The 21,740-nt window shown below is 41.5% G+C and overlaps 1 protein-coding gene across 3 annotated transcripts in view; it reads left to right on the plus strand.

Annotated features, from left to right (window-relative positions):
• Positions 1 to 21,740, plus strand: part of LOC144828491 (uncharacterized) — a 148,897-nt gene that overhangs the window by 32,159 nt on the left and 94,998 nt on the right. For 2 of the 3 annotated variants that reach the window (XM_078686709.1, XM_078686710.1), the window contains exon 2: positions 12,113 to 12,235. In XM_078686709.1, the coding sequence (XP_078542835.1) occupies positions 12,136 to 12,235 (100 nt within the window). In that variant the 5' untranslated portion in view covers positions 12,113 to 12,135. Of the gene's footprint in view, positions 1 to 12,112; positions 12,367 to 21,740 lie in introns of all 3 variants that reach the window. The other variant, XR_013610451.1, reaches the window with a different exon arrangement.

The raw sequence follows: 21,740 nt of genomic DNA on the forward strand, positions 1-21,740 counted from the left end.
TGCTAAACTCCTTGCTAATCGGATAGCTCCCCTTGTGCAGACCCTAGTTGCCCCCGAGCAAGCAGGTTTCATTCCAGAGAGGAACCTCACTTACAATTTACGCACAGTCCTTGGGGCCTTGCAGCATACACAGCAGGACACCAAAGTAGTTGCTGTCTTTCTGGATATGGAGAAGGCCTTCGACTCTGTAGAGTGTCCCTTCATGTGCCTAGTCTTGACCAGGATGGGCTTAGGTCTGGTTTTCTTACAACTGATCAGGGTGCTGTATAATCATCCCTCCGCTAGAGTCAGGGTTGGTAATCTGGTGACGGATCCCTTTAACATAACTCATGGGATGAGGCAAGGATGCCCACTGTCCCCACTGCTTTATGCTCTTGTGGCGGAGCCGTTGGCCTGTGCACTGCGAGAATACCACAGTCACAAGGGTATCAGATTGTCGTAAATTGAGCTAATAGTCTCGTCCTGCGCCGATGATACAATATTGTATGTTCATGCTCCTTAAAACAATCTCTCTTCGGTGCTACGCGAGGTGGTGCATTTTGGCGCCCTTTCGGGGCTGCGAGTTAACTGGCCCAAATCAGTTGTAGACCCGCTTACTCCCGCAACACAGCAGCATGAACCGGAGTACCCCCTGCAGTGGTCCACAGATTCGATTAGGTACCTGGGTATCCGGGTACACCCTGATTCAGAGGTAGTCTTCAGGGAAAACTATGGTACGGCTGTCAGTAGGTTGGAAGACGACATAGAGATTTGGATCAGGTTGCCATTGTCCCTCTTAAGCAGATTCACCATTATGAAGATGGTGGTGCTGCCACAACTTTTTTTTCCTGTTCACGAATATCCCCATGGTACAGCCCACTTCTTTATTCAGCCGTGTCAAGACATTACTGATAAAACTGGCCTGGGCGGGCAAAAATGCTAGGGTTAAGTGGCAGACACTAACCTTGCCTTACCACATGGAAGGCCTGGGAGCAATGGACTTAAATTTATATTATAGAGCCCCGCATTGTGCACAGTTATATTATTGGATACACGGCCCTACGGATGCACCCCACCTCCGCCTTGAGTCGTTAATTGCAGAGCCGCTACCACTCCCAGCCTTAATATTTGAAGATGATGATTCCGGGATGGGTATACTTGACTCAATCAACACTACTTGCCATGCTTGGCATTTTCTATTACAGCTCCAGGCGAGAGCCCTGTTATATTCCCCAGTCATGCCACTTGATTGGGTTCGCTGGTTGCTTCCTTGCAGAGACCGAGGGGTAATTCGTGTACTAAACTCTATGAACCTTAAGACGTCCGGCGACCTCTTTCATAATGGTGTGGTTAAATGATGGGAGGACCTGGGGTAGCAGGAGCCCCCACATACCCTACTACAGCACTACCAATTTCACAGGACAAGACACGCGCTACGTGGTATCTTTGGGGAGGATCTCTCAGAGCCTCCTGAAGTTGCGGAATTAACTTATGTCATTAAAGCCCAAACGCCACGCAAGATTGTCTCCAATGTATATAAGATAGTGATGTCACACAGGGGGAATCAGTACACCAAGGCCCTTTTGGAATTCCAACGCGACCTACAACAACCGATCGATGATGCCATGTGGACATATTGCTGCACCAGCAAGCGCCGTATTACACTGAATGGTAGGCACATACTAATCCATTTTAAGTATCTTAATAGGGCGTATTACACCACAGAGAGACTACATAGATACGGGTAGAGGGAAACTCCCACTTGTGACAGATGTGCATCACCATCGGCCGATTTTATGCACTTGGCCTGGTTTTGCCCAAGGGTACACACATTTTGGGAATTGGTTTTTTGGGGACTTGGCAAAGATAACAGACTCAGATCTGCCCCTAGACCCGTCCCTGGCCTTAGTGGGCCATCCCCAAAAAAAAACACGAAGAAGGCGCTGACTGGTAGATATGGGTCTCCTCTTGGTGAAACATAGAGTGCTATCCCTTGGCTTCGTGGCCCCACTCCCACTATGGCACAGTGGTCACATGACATGCTTTACTGTTGCACACAGACAGAGAACGTCAGTGAACTACTACTTCCCAGGAGCAGCCCTAAAAACGTCTGGGGACTTTACACAACGTATATATCTACCAGAGGCCCCTAACAGTCGCAGACTAATGACGATTCGCTGCCCCCAAATCCCACATTACCTGCTACTTGATCCAGCTGGTGGATTAGTCAGTCACGCACACTGACTGTTGAGCCGTGGCTACCCTTACATGGAAGTCCCTAACGTCCTGTTCTGGAATGGTTGTGAGCGATAACACCACAGACACTAGTATGCCCTATGGTATTTATTCATAGGGTTCTGTCGATTTCTAATTCAACTGTCTGTATTCTATCTGATTGCATTCAACTGTATTTTATGTGCGTGTTTTACTGTGTACAGGATGTTGCGATTTGCTTCTTGTTTGTTTTGTTAAAAACTTGAGAAATAAATAAATAAGAACAATCTCCATTTGGGATTGATACCTCACTCTTACCTGGCAGCTATCTTGAACAGTGGATATTTACACTGATGCTTTGACTTCTACTTAAGAACCTACGATCCTGTGGTGGCCATTGAGTAACTCATCAGGATTATAATATTTGGAACTATACATCTTAACTATCTGCTTGTATTCCGGTCATACTAGAAGTGATAGGCACACCCTGTTTTAACTGTGATTGGGTAAGATTAATTTCTTTTTTTAGATAATGTTAGGCAACAATGGCTGCACAACAGTTTGTGATTCAGCAACATTCTTTACTTCAGTGTTCACAAAATGGTTCACTTCGTACTGGAAGTTTGAAAACTATCTATTATCTATTGATGCATAGTAAGTTTCCTGCTATTATACCTGCTGCTCAGCCAGTATGAGCGTGCTTTGTGGAATGAGGGTGCATTGTGATGCAGTGGAATGTTGAGTGCCCATGAGTGTCAGTTGGAGTTTGGACTGAGCAGCAAGGGGGGCTGCTCCTTGTAGGGCTTGACATCTGGCATATCCTGGAATTTGCATCTGGAACTCATTACCTGGAACTAAGAAAATAAACCTCCTTACATAATCTACACCTTGGAGTATGGACTTATCCTTTCATTACAACATTTTAATGACAAGGTTAGGATGAGAAACCCACTGTTTAAGGGCTAAGAGATACCCTATTAGTAGTTGCCCTGAATGTGTGGCGAGGTGGGTTATGGGGATGTTATAGCTACAGTGTAAGGTTTGAAACATTTATATTGTGTCCTTCCTAGTTTGTTAGGGACGTGTGGTTTTCGTGCTGTTTGTATGTTTATCATCTTGCGTTCATAAGCATTTATATTGTCTATATAAGGGGGGCATGTGTTGTAATCTACTTTATAACATATTGCATCCTCCTCTTTGTTGTTCACTGCTTTGCTACTCAGCCAGTGGTGAGGTCATCGGAATGCTGAGAGGGTTTGTGCTTGAAGAAGGATCAGTGGGAGTGAATGGACTGAGCAGCAAGGAGACTGCTCTTGGTGGTGCATTACATGGAACTTACCATCTTCCTCTAATCTGTAACTGAAGAAGTAACTTGAAGAATAAACTTCTATCTTTTACCTGAATGACCTGTCTCGTTGCCATACTTCCTTTTAACACATGCAGAGCAGAAAAAAGTTTCTAATACTTAGCTGTTTGGGTGATGCTGCATATGACATTTTTTGGCATTTGCTGGAAGGCTTGCTCTTGGGATGACTGCTGAAAGATTGGAGATGCAGTCTGGTGAGAAACCCAAACTGATTTTTTGAGAGACTCAATTTATGTTCACTGAAACCAGGCAGTGATGAAACAATTGATGAATTTACAGCAAATCTCAGGATTTTAGTGGCCTCCTGTGATTCTGGAAGTGAATTGACACTTATATTGACCAATTAGTTTTAGTTTCTTTTAGTGAAAAAATTCAATAGAGCATTGCCAAAGGGGTTGAGAGATTTCTACTAAGGCTTTAGCGGGTAATGGTAATAGAGAGGAGGTGAGCATAGGTGCAGTACGTGTGGATGATGAGGACAAAAAGGTGGAAATTGAAAAGCTTAAAGCAAGTTATTGTTATTGTTGTGCATTGCATTTACATTTAGATATTGCCAACATTGTCCTGCTCTCAAACATAAATTCTCAATGTAATATTCAATTCAATTCATAATCTTTATTTCGGTACAATGTACCATAAAAGATGCATAATAAAACATACATAGACATAGACAGCAAACACTGAATGACATTATTACCAGTTATCACATATCAGACAAAGAATGTAAAGTGCAGTTACATGGGGATATTATTGTGGGGGAAATATCATCTCATTAAAAACTCATAATTAAATAATTTAAAAAGGCATGTAATAAATAAACAAATAATGCGCATATAACATCCTGGAGGAGTCTAAAATTTCACGCCAAATTTAGCTCTTATAAAATAAGTAGCTAACAAAAATCTACTAACTCCAAATATAACGACTTGGGTAGTATCAGTTTTCAAAATTCTTCCTGCCTCTTTATACATTCTTACATCTATATATAGACAGAGTGGTCTGATCCATTTTTTTCTGGGAGCGGCATATGCCGGACAGAAGAATAAGATACGCTGATCATCTTCCTTACTCTCACCTTTGCATAAAGTGCATGAATCATCTCTATCCTTAGACCACCTTGCTACACATGATTTTTTCATAAAAATGCCATATCTATACTTCAAATATAGTGTTTTGGCAATGGAGGATGTACTTCATTTAAAAAACTTTCATAACAAGCACTATTTTTAAACATAAGAAAGTTACTTGTTAGTGGTCCTGTCGCTTTTTCATTTAGCAAGCTGTGTTCCATAAATGCCCAGTATGATGTTTTTAGTACCTTTCTTGAGATTTTGGTTAATATTGCCGGATTGTCCCAGAAATGCGCCAGACCAATCTTGGTTAACCAGGTTCTAACATGTTTAAACCAAGTATACAATTACCACTATCCATTATTTCCTTTAGACCATTTTTGTAATCTTACAGCTCAGGGTTTGACCAAAGTCTAACCCAGAGCACTAGTGGTCTCAGAATCGCATGATGGTCAGTGCATTTCATATTTAGGTCTAAGATAAATGGTGTTAATGGTGTCTGGAGATTAACCCTTACCAAAGCTCTATAGAATTTGTTTTCACTAACATTAAAAGCTTTATCGCACATAGGTCCCCATAACTCAGCTCAATATAGTGCTGCAGACTGTGCTTTAAACTTGAAAACTTTTAGAGCTGGTAAGACCGATTTACTGTGACTATTACCATGTCTCTTCATTATTGGTAACATATTTTGAGTTAGAGTTATTTTGCTTTTTTCTACCTGTGTTTTCCATGAAAGACTAGCGTCTAATGAAAGCCCTAGATAGATGAAGTTCTGAACATGTTCCAGTTTTTGGCCATTTAAAAACATTTGTTCCCTAAAAGTTTTATGTGGATTTATCGCCATATACTTTGTTTTGTTAGTGTTGATTTCAAGGCCTTTTTTACTACACTAAGTTTGAAATGTATTTAAAAGGCTTGTAAACCCTTGGACGTTTGTGATATAAGTATGGTGTCCTCAGCAAAAAGGAGGGATGAAACCCTTTCACCCCCCAATTTTGGAGCATCATTTATACAGCCTTCAGGGAAGGAAGGTAGATCATTAACAAACAATGAAAATAAAGTAGGTGCCAACACACAACCTTGACGGACCCGTCTCTTAATGGGGATTTGACTTGTTAGCTCCCCTGCGGGGCCCCACCTAACCTTTGCATAGTTGTTTTCATGCAACTTAATGATCTGCTCTAAGAGGTTAGGAGGTAGCCCTTGACGGTTAACTGTCCCCCATAACAATTTTCGCGGGATCAAGTCAAAAGCAGCCCGAAAGTCCACAAATGCTACATATAAATGGCCCTTTCTTATATTCACATATTTTCAACACAAACAGCAAATACTAAAAACCTAATTGATAGTATTTATTTTGTCCCTAAACCCTGCTTGATACTTAGATAGTATTGTATTTTCCTCCACCCAAATGTTTACACGATTTAAAATATGCCTTGAATATATTTTCTGTAAAATATCCATTAAACTAATTGGGCGATAGTTAGCGGAGTCACTTCTATCACTATTTCTAAAAATAGTGATGATTTCTGCCCCCCTCCACGTCTCCGGTAAATCAGCTCCGGCCGCTATAGCATTACATATACAGTTAATATAGGGGGCCCAAACATTTATTTTGTGTTTGTAAAGATCGCCAGGAATTTTATCTAAACCAGGGGCCTTCCCATTTTTTACTGCGGGAATGGCCAACACAGTTTCCTGTAGATCAAAGTCTAATTTGTCACCATTTAAGATTGGCAATACTTCATCCTCTAAAGGAAACTCTTCATTAGGGGGAATTTAATACAGTTTAAAAAAATGCTCTGTCCATGTCATCTCATCCAAGAAAACCTCCCTAGATCCTTTTTCTCTCTTGTTTCCTTTGGCCACTACTCTCCAAAATAACATTTGGTCACTATTCTTTGCGGCGGCTACCACAGTAGACCAAACTTCTTCGTCCCATGCAGCTTTTGCCTTTTCTTGGGTTTTCTTATACTTTAACCTTGCTTCCTTAACTTCCAGCATATTTTTATTTTTAATAGCATGGACTAGTTCGGCCTTTGCAGTACGACATTCCTTGTTATACCAAGGTTCTCCTAATATCTGGGGATTTCCATTCATACCAGTCTTTTTCAGTTTTTTTGTTAACAATCGTATCAGTTTTTCAAAGAACCCCTGGTGCAAATCTAGGAGTGTATTACCTACATCTAGTACAATCTCATGTGAACCAAAGGTTTCTGCAAAGATACTGTAAACGTTGGCCAATAATTCGTCATGCTCCAACATATGTGCCCACTTGACAGAACGCCGATTATTACTAATTACAATATTGTCCACACTATTATAGGTTATACTTTCGTTCACAATTGTGCTATGCAGTAACCTGCTCTCAAACCGGAGCTGAAGCGATGATCACTTTCTATTCTTGGCATGATCTCAAAATCCATAGCATACGGCCAGATATCAGTAGATACAATTATATAATCAATTTTGCTCTGGCATTTGCTTCTAAAAAAAGTTGGTGCCCGCGGTGCATCGGACGATAAACGTCCATTACATGCTCTCAGGCCATGCCCTACCATAACTTTCGTAATTTGCAGCGCTAGTTTAGTACATGGAACCATCTCTATATCATTCACTATAGGAATCGTATTGGCACTATCTTCCTCATATAAGATTTCTCCAAGCCCTATAATAGGTTCATAATTACAATTAAAATCACCACCTATTATAATGCTTATATTCGGATCTAAAGCATTTAAAATAAAGTCCAATTTTTCTATTGTTGGAGACTCTATGTGGGCTGGGCTTGGTCTATTGTGAATATTATATAAGTGTACCGTTCTTCTATCTTCTGTTACTATTTTGATTCCAAGGATGTCTAGTAAATCGATAGCTAATTGGGTGACAAGAATGTTAAGGTTCACTTTGACCCATATTACTAGGACCCCTGATGGCCTTCCCCTCACAGATGGGACTGCTGCTATATGAAATGTTTTGAACCCAGCCCTATATGGTGTCTTTATGTCCCAAGTCTCCTGCAGAATACAAATGTCACACTTTTGGATGAAATCATTCCATTTTAGGTCACTAATTTTCCTGTTTAAGCCTGCTATGTTCCATGATATCAGTTTTAACCCTGCAATATTTTCTGAGAAAGTGGTTCTCTGACACCCACCTATTAACACATTCTCTGCACAACTGTCTGGCATGGACGACATACTCTCACTAAGTTCTAATATTTCTGGTACAAGAGATATTATTTCACATGCACATTTGTCATCCCTTAATGTCAACTCTTTACAATGATTATTAGTTTGTGTATTCTTGTTCCCCTCCATTTCATTTACTATAGGGACTGCTTTAATTTCCTTTACCATTTCACTTGTTAATTGCAGTCAATCTACCTCTTCCAGAGAGATTAATTCTCGAAATCTGTTGGGAGTTGCGGGAATTGAAATACTGCCAGGATTCTGATTTAATGTGCTTCCTACTGGCTTGTAAAAGTAACCTAACGGTAAAGCTGAGATTCTAGGACTCTGGGGTAGCATCTCTTCTTGTATCTTCAATAGCTTATGCACGGTGTGTGGGTACCTAAAATTTATCACAATACAATCTCCTTGTATGTCTTTAGATGAGGTCCCCACCCATTCTACCCTACGCACCATCAGGATTTCATTCACCTTGCAAATATTAAACTTCTTATGCTTACAGATCCAGTCAACCACTTTGTTCCTAAGGTTGTGCAAGGATTCCTTCTGATACCTTTTTAGGACTGGCACACCTGCTAATACTAAAACATAGGGGCATGTCTCTGGTGGCAAATTCAATACATCAGGATTGGGGATCAAATCAGTTTCCTTTGGACTATATGTTGTTATTCTGTCATTATTATTTACTGGATAATTAGTTCTATTTTCAGGAGCAACAGCAACCTTGCTATAGGGCACACATACCCCCCCTCCCTCTCGACTACTCCCTGGCTTGACACTATTTATTTGCTTCAATTGATTCGGGGTTTGGTCTTAGTTACCTATTTCCTGTATCGTTTTACATAGTAACCTCAATTCTGTTACTAAACAAGCCCCTACTTCAATTGTTTTATCACCATCCTTAATCATAGAGTCCAACTGGCTATGGAAGAATTTAACCTGTTAATTTTATTATCAAAAACCTTCATTTTGCTATCCATACTTTCATCTATTTCGATCTGTATTGCGTCTAGGGCTTTTTTAAAGATGTCCACTACTGTCCGGTCTTCTCCTCCCTCCCCCGCTTTCTCATTACCCTTATTTATAAACAGATCAGCGTCAGTTTGTACCCCAATTGTTCTCAGCAACATCCCTTCTTGTTCCAGCACATGATCATTTCTTTTACTTGCACCAGTTTTCCCTTTTTTTTCAATAATTCTTTTCTCCCTTGGTAGGTTCTTGGTTGGATCTTTTATTATTCCTGTTGTCTTCTGTGCTCGCAATCTTGTGGATATTCCAGTTACCTCTGGTTCATTAGTATTCAATGGGCCTTCCTTAGACAGATTTTTCTCTCTACCAGAATTATTCAAATTAAATGCAAAAGTTTGTACATGGCTCCCCTCATTCATGAGCAGGGTTGTTGGCGGAAAAGGTACACAGGGCTGCTTGTGAGTTGGAAGGTTAGATGGACCAAGAGACAACCTTCTTTGGGCCAATTCGATTTCGTGACATAGTACTGTTTCAGCTCTTAATATGAAATCGTCAAGCGTGCCAGCCGCCCCCTTCCGTTTACTCATAATTGTTTAACTAAAAAAACTAGTTTCCCAATGGATTAATACTTGGGGTAACTTAAGTACACACAGATTATTTCCTGCGACACACAAGGGAATAACTCAAGGGTAATTTATGTCCAATATTTATCTATATCCAGTAGCAACGAGGACTCTCACCATAAGTACTCCAGTCACAAAGTGATGAAACCAAAAGGAGTGGCCCAGCCCGGCCTCCTTCGGCCTCTGACGGCCTAAGATAGCCCGCCCTTGTCCCGGGCCACGGGAGCCCGAGCGTCCTTTTGGGCGCCTCCTGGCGCTCATAACTGCCGTCAGCGGCTTGCGCGGTGCAGTGGATGCTGGGAGGTGTGGTTCGCCTCCCCTCCGGCATCCGCCCACGCTGCAATCGTCCCGGTGACTCACGGCGGTGGCGGCTATTACGTCCTTAATGCCCCCAGCAGATAAGGTCAAAGGCGCTGAGTCTTGGCGGTGGCGGCAAAACAAGAATGAGCTCTCAATGTAATAAGGTTTGCCATTTTTACAAAGTATATAGGTCAAAAGAGTGTTGGGTTATGTACATCAATAAGAAAAAAATATACCAACTGTGCAGGTTGATGAAAGTATGTTTAACAAATGTCAGGAGAGATTATAAAAAAATGTTCTAATGATTTTTGCTGATAAATATGGAGCACAAAAAGGACCATTTTGTAGAATTGGCATTGGGGAAGTTGTAGTGTTAGTTATGGCTTATTCGGGTTCACCTAATCCTACCTTGCATCAGTCCAGTTTTATGAAAAATATAAAAGAGAAACATTTGAATAAGTGTGACATTTCACCTAAGCTATTTGGTGGTTTTGAAATTTAAATGCTTGGATGGTTTGAAGACAAATTGTCGTTCATGGACAGAAGTATTGTCACAAGGTGAATGTTGCTGTTGACTGAAAATATGTATTGAGTGGATGGATAGAGGAAGATTGGGGATCATCTCAAGCCTGGGTCTACTATTCCAGTTCAATCGGATCGCAATTGAGTTGAACTAAACTCTCATCAGATATGGATGTTGACAATTGCCAAGATTTGTTGATGAAATTTGACGACAGTTAAGGAGATGGAATTTATTTCCTTTTGGATTAATACTAGTGAGTCTTTAAGGATGAACCTGGGTGTGTGAATAGGTTTTTGCATGACATTATCCTAAAGGGAAAAGCTAGACCAGTAAACATAGGGTTCGTAATGTGTCTCTGAGTGTTCGTAATGATTTCAAGAAGTTATTGTAAAAGAAGTGCAATGACAAACTTATTTTGCCTGTTAAATGTTCCGTGTGGGTTTTGAGTATTGTGATTGCAGGAAAGAAAAACTGTGATATCAGACGTTGTCCAGCTCCACAATCATTGAATAAGAACATAGTTGTCAAAATCATCCTCTTCCTAAAATTCAAGAAATGTTGTCAGACATAGGGGATACGTGTGTTTTTAGCACTATAGACCTCAAGGCTGCTTATCATCATAGTATGTTAATATATAGTTTGAAACTTCTCACTATATTTATCACTCCTTTTGGAGCATTTAAATACCTTAGGCTGCCTTTTAAGTTAGCATCAGCAGACAATGCTTTTCCAAAGGTTCCTGGACTTGTTACTTAAGGTTGTTTCTGGAGTAATGACATATCAGGATGATAGCCTCAAATTTGCTTTAACCCCTCCACTCAATGGGAACCAGAGCCACAGGGTAGTTGCTATCTACGCATGTCAGCAGCAACAATTTGATGTAGCGTGTTAGGGACTACCTGTCCTGAAGACACCAAATGACACTTGATGGTAGACATGCTGGCTCCTGTATCTCTCAGAGCCTCCACCCTCTTCCCTTTGATGGACACTCACTGACAGTACTTTCTAGTATTTGTAGGCATGTGGGTACTCTGTACCATCGCTCCATCCCCCAAGGACACTAGGGTAATTGCGCACTTTCACCAACACAATCTAGGGCCATCCTCCCCAAGCGCTACACTAGCCAACCCCAGTGACTGCATACCGTTGGGGGGCTGTGCCTGCTTAGAACACTTAGCATCCCCTTTGTAGTGCCCTAGAGCGGTGATGAATTTCTGAGACACTCTTCCTTCCAAAGGCCTCCACCCTCCTTTCTCTGTGCCATCTGCAGTTCCCCGTATATCCTGAAAAAGAAGCACAGCAGAAAGCCAAGCTAAGAACACAGCGCCTCAATGCGCTCGCCTCACTGAGGCTATTTTTGCCACTTACAAGGTAAATCATTTCTATTTTTCATGCCCAGGGTTTAAAACTTGAATGCTGCACCAGCAAGAACATTTATGCTGCGTTTGGCTTCTTTAAACCCCAGAAAGAACATTTACACCGCATTTGGCTTCTTTGAACCCACAGAAAGAACTCTGTTTTGAACTCTATACAGCAAAGCTGTAATTCCTGTAAAAGGTGCACCATTGTGATATTGCTGTTGAAATAGACGTTATTGTTACAATGAACACTGCCCATGAATCTGAACCAAATACAATAAGGATAGCAGCTCTGAACGAAGTGGTCCACTGTTATTTTGCAGCATTGTTTATTCTTGAGCTTTAGGAAAAGACAGTGTTTTTTTAGTACATGCATTGCTCATTATTACTACTTACAAAAGAAGAGCTGCCAAATATCAACACTGAACTGTATAAGTATGTCAAACCAATGACATGTAGATATGCCATTGTGCATTGCCATTATATGCCATATCTAATTTGTGGTTTCCCTTGCAGGAAATAAAGTATAATCACAGCAGATGACATCAGAGTGCAGTAACCCTGTGTCCATTTCAAGAACATATACCCTTCCAAGCTCAGCAGTCTCTGACATAAGAATCAGAACCCTAGAAGACGCTGGTATTTCTCTTTTACTCTTATCCCAACTCCCCTTCCCTTTGGAACTCATTAGGACATTTATTGCTACAGCGACAGGTCCCATTGGGATTCGGGGAATAGCATCGCCTCATCTGAATCAACTGGAGTTTTAGGTGAGTGGCTCACAACCCACTCATTGCACTTCACGGGAACCTTCCCTGCATGCTTAATATCAGGGAACAATGTATTTTTCTTAGAAGGGGACTACTTCCCAGAAAACAGGAGTCAAAAATAAGTGGGTAGGGCATTCCAGGTTTCATGACCAATTTTGGAGAAGGTTGTACCTCCGTTCCTTACTGCACGCACTTTTGGTACTGCTAGGAATTGTTTACTGGTGGAGCCCAGGAGTCTAGTTGGTTGGTATTTTATTAGGTTTTTGGATAGATATTTTGAACCTTTACCATGCAGGGTCTTGTGGACCAAGCAGCATATTTTGAAGTTGATCCTCTTTTTTATGGGAAGCCAGTAGAGGGTCTTCAGGCTGGGCGTGGAAGGGGTGCGGGGAGGGAGGTTTAGGACCATTCTGGCCAAAGTGTTTTGTAGGACTTGAAGTTTTTACAACTGCTCCTCATTAATGGAGGTCAGTAGCATATGTCCTTTTGAGTTTTACCTGTCCTGGTAGCAAAAAGAACTGCTCATTCTTATCTCATAGGTTGACATTGGGATTGCCTTAAAACATCTTTTAAGTGTAAATTCCTATTGGGGCATATAGGAAATTGGAGTTTTGTGCCTCTGGATCCACAGTTTATAGTGAAGATGTTTTTTTAATTGCAGGTCTGAAAGTGCCACTCTTAGAAAGTTGATTAATATGCAACTTGCCCCTCACACACTTCTTTGTTGCATGATAATGCAAGCACATTAATCAGGACTACTTCTGATTATGTGGGTTTATTTAGTTTCACCCTTTACTTTTTATTCATTCAGATACAAAAATGGATCTCTGTTGTATGTATGAGAAACACACAAAACATATAACATTTAATAACAATTATGGAAATCATGAATGACAACACATTAATTTCAAAACATTAAATCCAAAAAATGAAAAAACACCTTGCACATTGTTTTCTATTGCGGCAAATATTCAAGTTTTTTACAAAAATGCCTATATCAAGAAATGATAATTTCATGGAGTCATTGAAGGACAAAGAGTCTGCAAGAAGGCTAATGGATACAAATCAATAAATGCAATATCGCAGTGAGTCCTGTGCACTTTATAGCCTTCTTAATGCCAACGCGTTTCGACCCGTTAATTCAATGCACGGGGTCTCATCAGGGCCTTGTCGCTTCTATCCTTTCTATATCTAGAAAGTGTGTGCAAAAGAAAGAGAACAGCACCTTAGCTTTGTTACTCTCACCCATTTCGCTTCACTTAGCCTCTATCTGTAAATGGTTGTGTACCTGTAACTTTGCGTGTAGCCGTATCCGAGAGGTTCAACAGCCTTCTCACTTTTTCTGTGTCTCTGGAAACTCTGTAAGATAGTTTTATCTATTAGCGTGATGGTGATTGTGATTGTGGAGTGATGTCCCCTGTCTCGTGGCCGGTGCTCGTGATTCATACCTGTTTGTAGCACCGCTGTTCTTAGAGTCTGTCTCCGTTTTCTCCTTATTCTCCTCTGTACTCTGTTAGTGTTTAGCTTGTGGGGGTTAGCGCTCGATACGCTTTGTCCTCCCTGTGCGAAAAAATATTGAAGTTGTTTGTGCGACTGGTTGGGGCGAGCCTATGTTCTATGATTTGCATGAAAAAATGCTTTAAATCGGTCTACCTTAGAGGGCGATGTCCCTCGGCGGACGTAGAAATAATCTCTTCGGAGTACAGCACCGTTACTACTCAGTCTGTTAAAAAGAAACGGAGTGCTTTTAATCATTATATGCCTAGCGCTCACGTTTGTATTACGTGTATGATATTCGTTTATAATCGTGGTTCCTACCTTTAATAAAAAGGAAACATGCGTGGAAAGATCCAGCAGTCTTTAGCGCACAGTCTCTCTGTGTTTCCGCGTTACAGCTGGCGTTTTGGCAACAGCAGCCATCTTGCTGCAGACGTGATAAGAAGCTTTCAGTCACGTGGTATAAGAATTATGGGACATGTAGTTCTGAGTAGTTCGGGTGCCGCCTAACATGAGACTTTATTTCAAACCATTTTTCATATTATATTGTGAGTCAGAAATCATTCACAGGTGATCCATTCTAATGCTGGCTCGCACGAAGCACTATATCAGTTTTTAACCACTGAGTTGGTGCAGAGGAGATTAAAGCCTGGAGACCTCTGACAATGTATTTAACCCGCGTTGGGTACTGTTGAATTTCAGAATTAAATATGCTTCTTTCGATAGAAGCACATTTTCAGGCTACACGCAAAGTTACAGGTACACAACCATTTACAGATAGAGGCTAAGTGAAGCGAAATGGGTGAGAGTAACAAAACTAAGGTGCTGTTCTCTTTCTTTTGCACACACTTTCTAGATATAGAAAGGATAGAAGCGACAAGGCCCTGATGAGACCCCGTGTATTGAATTAACGGGTCGAAACGCGTCGGCATTAAGAAGGCTATAAAGTGCACAGGACTCACTGCGATATTGCATTTATTGATTTGTATCCATTAGCCTTGTTGCAGACTCTTTGTCCTTCAATGACTCCATGAAATTATCATTTCTTGATATAGGCATTTTTGTAAAAAACTTGAATATTTGCCGCAATAGAAAGCAATGTGCAAGGTGTTTTTTCATTTTTTGGATTTAATGTTTTGAAATTAATGTGTTGTCATTCATGATTTCCATAATTGTTATTAAGTGTTATATGTTTTGTGTGTTTCTCATACATACAACAGAGATCCATTTTTGTATCTGAATGAATAAAAAGTAAAGGGTGAAACTAAATAAACCCACATAATCAGAAGTAGTCCTGATTAATGTGCTTGCATTATCAAGCAACAAAGAAGTGTGTGAGGGGCAAGTTGTATATTAATCAATTAGATATGGTCCAGCTCCTGCCACGTCCCAGGACCTAACTCCTTAAGCTTTAGCACTCTTAGAAAGTTGGCATTTTCTTATTTAACTATTCAATGCCTCTGCCTGTCTCTGTATACATGTCTGGGTTAGGGTGACAGCTGGGCTTTGAGCATTCCCTCAAGACACTCACACAAATGGAGCTGGGGTGTAGCATTTTCATCCTGATGACCCTTCTCCTAAGGTAGGCTGGAAGGGAGGAGCTGACACTTGAATTGGGCTGCATGTGTCCCCACACAAAGAACTGCATATTCCTTTGTAGTGTGTATGGAGACAGGGAAGGGAGAGCAGAGGCCTTGTGAGGTTCAAAGCCTCTTTGATGGCTACCCCATTTGAAAGGTACAGTTGGGCACAAGTATTGGACCCAAGAGACCCCCATAACAGTCAGCTTTCGGGTCCTGAGGAGACTCTGCTAAGAAGAGGAGCTGCTCTTCCAGGAGGGACTGTCACTTGGCTAACTGCTCTGCTGTGCTGGCCTTCTGCCTGCTGTTTGCTCTGCTGTGCTGGCCTGCTACCTCTTGCGGTGAGCAGACCTGAACCTACTCTACAACCTCCTAATCTAAATTAACTCCAAGGACTTGTTGGCGTGCCCCCTGTTCCTGGAAGTATCAGGGCCACCAAAGACATTGCCATATTAAGGCTGCTGTGGGACTCTGAGTCCGACAACTGGAACTGACAAGATTCAGAACCGCCTGTAATGAGTGCTTTGATTCACCCACAACCAGCACTTCATTCTGCAGGAGCTCAAACCTTGAATGACATTGTGTTGGGATCCCCACCCTGCACTCCCCAGATGACAGTTGACAGCTGTGAGGATCTGCACTCTGTGGGAGAGAAGCAAGTGCCTCGGGTGTGCGGCAAGTAAATTCGACACACCACAGGCCGAACACATTGTAAGGGTAAAGCCAAGTGCAGCGGCGACATCTTCACCCCTCGGCCGCTCTCAGTCTGAGCAGAGTGACTCAACGCATCCTGGCTGAGGACATCACCGCCTTGGAAGCTCCTTCTTGGAGGTCAGTGATGCTAGAGGCTTGCCCCAGCCCCTTTGCATCATGTAAACCCATTGATTCTGACACTGGCCCCTATTTCCAGGGGAGGCGTAATTAGGAGTTAGCACCAGAATCAAGACCAGGGAAAACCTGGTCTTACCCTGGCGTAATGAGGAGAAATGTTTCATTTCTCCTCGTTTTTGCTGTTTTCATGTGTGCTCCATTGTCCCCCTTCCTGCATATAAACAATATTTTTTTTTAAATGCTGTTTTGCAACTTCTGTTAGAAGTTACAAAACAGCATTTAAAGATTGTTTATTTGCAGGAAGGGTGACCTTCCTGCATGTAAACAATCTTCCCCTGCATGCAGACACCCTTGCACTATGAAGGGTGCCTGCATTGGCGCTAGGCTGCTAAGTGTAGCCCCAGCAAGGGGGAAAAGCAGGGCTGCACCATATTCTTGTAAATATGGTGCAGCCCTGCATTTCTGAAGTGGCGGAGTGAGGTGTTAAGCCAAGAAAGCTAACGCCTCACTCCACCATTTCCCTTCTAAATATGGCCCTCTGTTTGGGGAGACTTATTTGGAAGACGAGGTTTTTTGTACAAGGGATGCTCATTACTAATGATCTTTAAGCATCAGTACTGTGAAATGTGATTTTTAAAGCCAGTAAGTTGATGCATTGTGAAACATGGTGATAAAATCAGTACTCAGTTCTTAATTTGTTGTGAATCACTTGACACAGCTGCTAGGATCAACTTTAGTAATATGCATAGCCTTCTATTGGGGAATAGCTGTTTTTTAGGGTTAGGACTTGCTGTTGCATTCGTTGTCATATAGTACTCACAGATAAAGGGATCAGACTATACTTATGGGGTGAGTTGCCCCAGTAACATTTACTTTGTTTTTTTTTATTCGCACCTGTGTTATTCTGTGAATTTACTTTCCAATGGGGGATACAGGTGGAGGGTGGATGGGTTATGTTCTCAATCCTTCTAGAAATCTTGTAAATTCAAATATCTTTCCTATTGAATATTGCTAAAGCAGCTGCTGGACATTCATATACTGAGTGTTGTTTGTGCATTGCTGAGGTATAAGTCCCAGCCCATAGTCAGCCCTGAAATTCTCTGCCTCATTACCCTCAGAGTCAAGCGCTAGAAAATGTACTTTGTCTCTAGTTAGAGGTGGCACCCTACAGCTGGGTCCCAGGTGTGAAAGATCCCACTGACACAATATGGCCTCAGAACATTTGATTGTCCTGGATCTCCCAAACTAGAAGTAAATCAATTCCTCTTCTAGTCATACAGCTGATGACACTAGTGTAAACTTGACTATACATATAGAATGTGCTCGGTTGGTCCACTGACAATTTCAGATTCTCAGAGAACCTTGCCAGTAAGTATTAGCTATTTTCTCTTTAAAAATTAGAGACACATTTTGAAGCCACTTAACTTTAATCCCTGTACTTAATCTGCAAACATTATATATTCCTTAGATACAACCATCAGTCACACTTGCCTTCCTGGACCAACCGTTCACTCCATTTAACCGTTTGTGCAGCCATATCATCTGGTTGTGTCTCGCTTAATATAGCATACAATACCCCTAACCGTACCCTCCTTCTAATTGCCTCAACCATCGAGGTCATAGTTATACACTCACCCATATGATATTTAAATAAGGAATCCCGCACATGGAAATATTTGAAAATTCCTTTTGTTGAAGTCCACATCAATACACTAACCCTGACAATTAATCTAATGACCCCCTTGTAAAGATATCCTAATTGTCTAATCACTTTAGCCATCCAGCTCTGCATTCTGAAGTTCCAAAATATAGCAGGGAAAATAGATGACGCATTTAACAGCAAATATAAACTAAACCGTGAAATGTCTAACATTTTCTGTACCGATTTCTAGACCTTATAGACTGCAAGCACTACCTAAAACCGAGTTTTTTTAAAGTAACTTGGTTCATTAAACTTAACTAAGAAGTTTCTAGCTTCTAATCCTAACAACATCTGATATATTGATGGTGAATTTAAATGTGGGATACTTGTAAAGCGCACTGTTACTCTACCCGAGTGTCCTGGCGCTGTAGACCGCTGGGGAACCCGTCCTGGTTTTACCTGTGAGATGGTCCCTTTCTGGGTATCTCCAGGGTGAAACCAGGCATCCCCAGCATCTGTGGGGGGCCGTTGTAGAGATGAGGCAAGCTTAATGCCCAGAGTTACCGAGTGTGTTCCCTGGTTAGAGTAGGCACTGAGGCGAGAATTATAAAGTCCGTTGATCCTGGTCCAAGACCCTGCCGCGTCGGGAATTGAACCCTGGTCCCGGGCCGTTTTCTGCTTACAGGTCTGCCGCCTCTAACCAGTGAGCCACACCTCTCCACGCTATCAATTCATCTTCACCTGTCAACATTATCCGTATGTTTTGAAGTATACGCACATATTAATAAAAGGTAAAATTGGGACCGACCGCCCCCCCCGGATCACATGGTAACATCATATATTTAAACGCCCGTCTCAATTTCCTCTGTCCCCACATAAACCTATCGCAGATAGATTGGACTCCCTGAAGTTGTATTTCGGTTAGTTCCAGCTGTACCGCCCTAAAGTAATACATAACTCTAAGAAGGATAATCATCTTGGACAAAAGTTCTCTACATCCTGCTCATTAACATCTCTTTGCGTATATAATTAATAATAAAATTTATAAAATACCCCCAATATCCCTTCCAACGTTTCGACTGTATTGCCAGCTGCATCCCCATCGCCCTTATTTTCTGTGAACACTGTCTGACTCTTAACCTTTGTGCTAGACATCATCCGGTAGCTTCCCCGTATTCATATCTATCCTGTTTATACAGCTTATATTGATAGGCAATTTCCTTACACCATATCGCATTAATTTTGGCTTTGCAACATGCAATCTTAGTTTGTATTTCACTGGCCTCTAGTCCCCGCCTAAGCACCTGTATCAACTCTTGTTCATTCTTCCTTATATCTTCCAGGAGCCGCTGTATCAAGGTTTGTCCTAATATCTGCTTGGCAGATCCACAGCTAAGTGCTTCACCCTGAATTTCCGCTTTAAGGGCGTCCCATACTATTGGCTAGAAGAAGTTTCCTTGTTTACCTCCAGAAATTGAGAGACCCAGATCAACATATGATCAATAAATTAATTCTCCATTAAAAGTTTCCTATTAAACGTAAACGCCCTGCAAGCTTTCTCCTGACTAAAGCTATAGACATCTAACAATAGTGGGCCGTGATCTGCTGTTATTCTAGGCCATACCTATATTTTTGCGCCAACAATAAGTAGCTTAGACATAAATACGTTGTCGAGTCTTACTAATTTATGATGGGGAGATGAGTAGAAGGTATAGCCAGGATCCGGATCATTTAAGGCCGCCCATACATCTACTAATCCATGATCTTTTAACATCTGCCTTAATGTTTTAAAAACCTTAGGTTTCCAAACCATATATTTATAGTTGGCATCATCTAACTGATGTCCCTCTGCATGTATGTCAAAATCTCCTCATACTATCAAAGGGGTATCTCACGAACCAATTCCATATTCAAATTCTCTAATATAAGAGCTTCATCAAAATTCCACCCATATATTGTACAAATTGTAACCTTGTTTTCCACCAACCATATGCTCAGCAGTCACCCATCTACCATATTTGTCAGTCCTTTCCCTCCCCGTCCCTGAGATGTCACCTCGTACAAGAATAGCAACCGCCCCTGCTAGTAATAGTCTGACTGGTTGCAGCCAGGAGAGTAAATCCGAGCTTTTCTAACTTGCGCTTAGTCCAAGGTATATGCGTCTCTTGAATGCACAAAGTATCTGGTTTCATTAATCGCAAGTCAGCAGCAACCCGTCTCCTCTTATTAATATTATTTAAACCACATAAATTAAATGAACATATATGTAATCCACTAACAGCCATTTAGCCCACTATATTTTACCAGTTTCACTGTCAACCTGTTTGTCTTTTCTACATACATTTGCAACTTAATTACATTTACAGATATGACCTTGCTATAAACGTTATTATGCCTGTGCCCCAACCCATCTCCACTACTCAACACCTCCGTGCCCCCCTCGGATCCCTCAAACACTCCCCCTTTCCCCAAAAGAACGGCAATAGGGTGTATAGCCCTGTGATGGATGGTGAGTACACCACCTTGTGATCAACCACCCACCAACATATAACTGGTTATTGATCATCAACATTGAAGATTTACAACCTTATAGGAGGACACTATCTAAATAGCCTCAACTTAAAATTCAAAAAAATGCATGCTTCCTCCTAATCCCCTTATACAATTGTTCATAACCAGGAAAAAAAGAAAAAACACTTTTTCCAATAATAACAGGTCTTTTCACAAAGTCGTCAAATATTTCTTAGCCTGCACCTCCGAATGAAGACAAAACTTTCAAGGTGCAGAATTTAACAAAAAGGTCTGTGTTCCTTTCACCTGAAAAGGAGTAATCAATTGGCGCAGCCGCCATCTCTTTTCAACCTTATAATGGGAATAATCAGGCCTAACAAAAAATTGCACGCCTTTCCCCATCCTTTTTTTATCTGGCCATGCCAAATTGTATACAGCCTGTCGAGCCAGAAAATTATTCAAGGAGATCAAGATTGCCCATGGCCGCTGTTCGGGTTGACACCCTTTTACCAGTCGTTGCTTGAAAGGAAACCTATGCGCCCTTTGGTCTTCCACAGCCCAGTTCCAATCCTTAAGTTCAGGGAAGGTCTCTGAAAACAATTCCACCACAAACTTACAGACATCTTGTCCCTCAGTCCCCTTCGGTACTCCTAATATTCTAAGATTATTTCTGCAAAGTCTATTCTCCAAGTCCACAAGCTTAATCTGCACATCCTCTTTGTAGGCGTGTATTGCTTCTGTAGCCCCCTTTTGTGCCACTATATGATCCTCCAACGTTGAAATTCGAGTCTTGACTTCCACCATTCTATCTGTGAATTCATTACATGTTTTGGCCATCCTTCTGACCGTGTTATGAAGCTTGCGACAAGCTGTGTGGGTTTTCAATTTCTCAGTCCAAGTCTCCACCCTATGAGCTAACACACCGATAGATTGATTCCAGGGAGATTTCTGCATCTGATCCTACTATTATCCCACCCACAGCTTGATCAGAAAGGTTAGTGTCTTCAGGATTAATTTGACCAGAGAAAGAAAAATCCCAGAGTGGAGTCTTTATCACTTCTGGCCCCTCACCCCTATCCTTAGTTGTAATTTGCTTACGGGCAGTGGGTAGTTCTATATATTCATCCTCAGGGTTTGTGCTGTTCAGATCGCTGCCAAAACTTATTATTGAGTCCTCCCAGGAGCCTAATTCATGTCCTATCTCGCCATCATTTTCAGATATATCTAAGGGCTCGGAAAGAGAAAAAAACGTTTCGCTCAAATCGGCTTCCTTTCTACTAGCATCAGTGACATCGACTGTTACCCCAGACTCT

This window comes from Lissotriton helveticus, chromosome 4_1, assembly GCF_964261635.1.
Source record: "Lissotriton helveticus chromosome 4_1, aLisHel1.1, whole genome shotgun sequence".
Classification (NCBI taxonomy): Eukaryota; Metazoa; Chordata; class Amphibia; order Caudata; family Salamandridae; genus Lissotriton; species Lissotriton helveticus.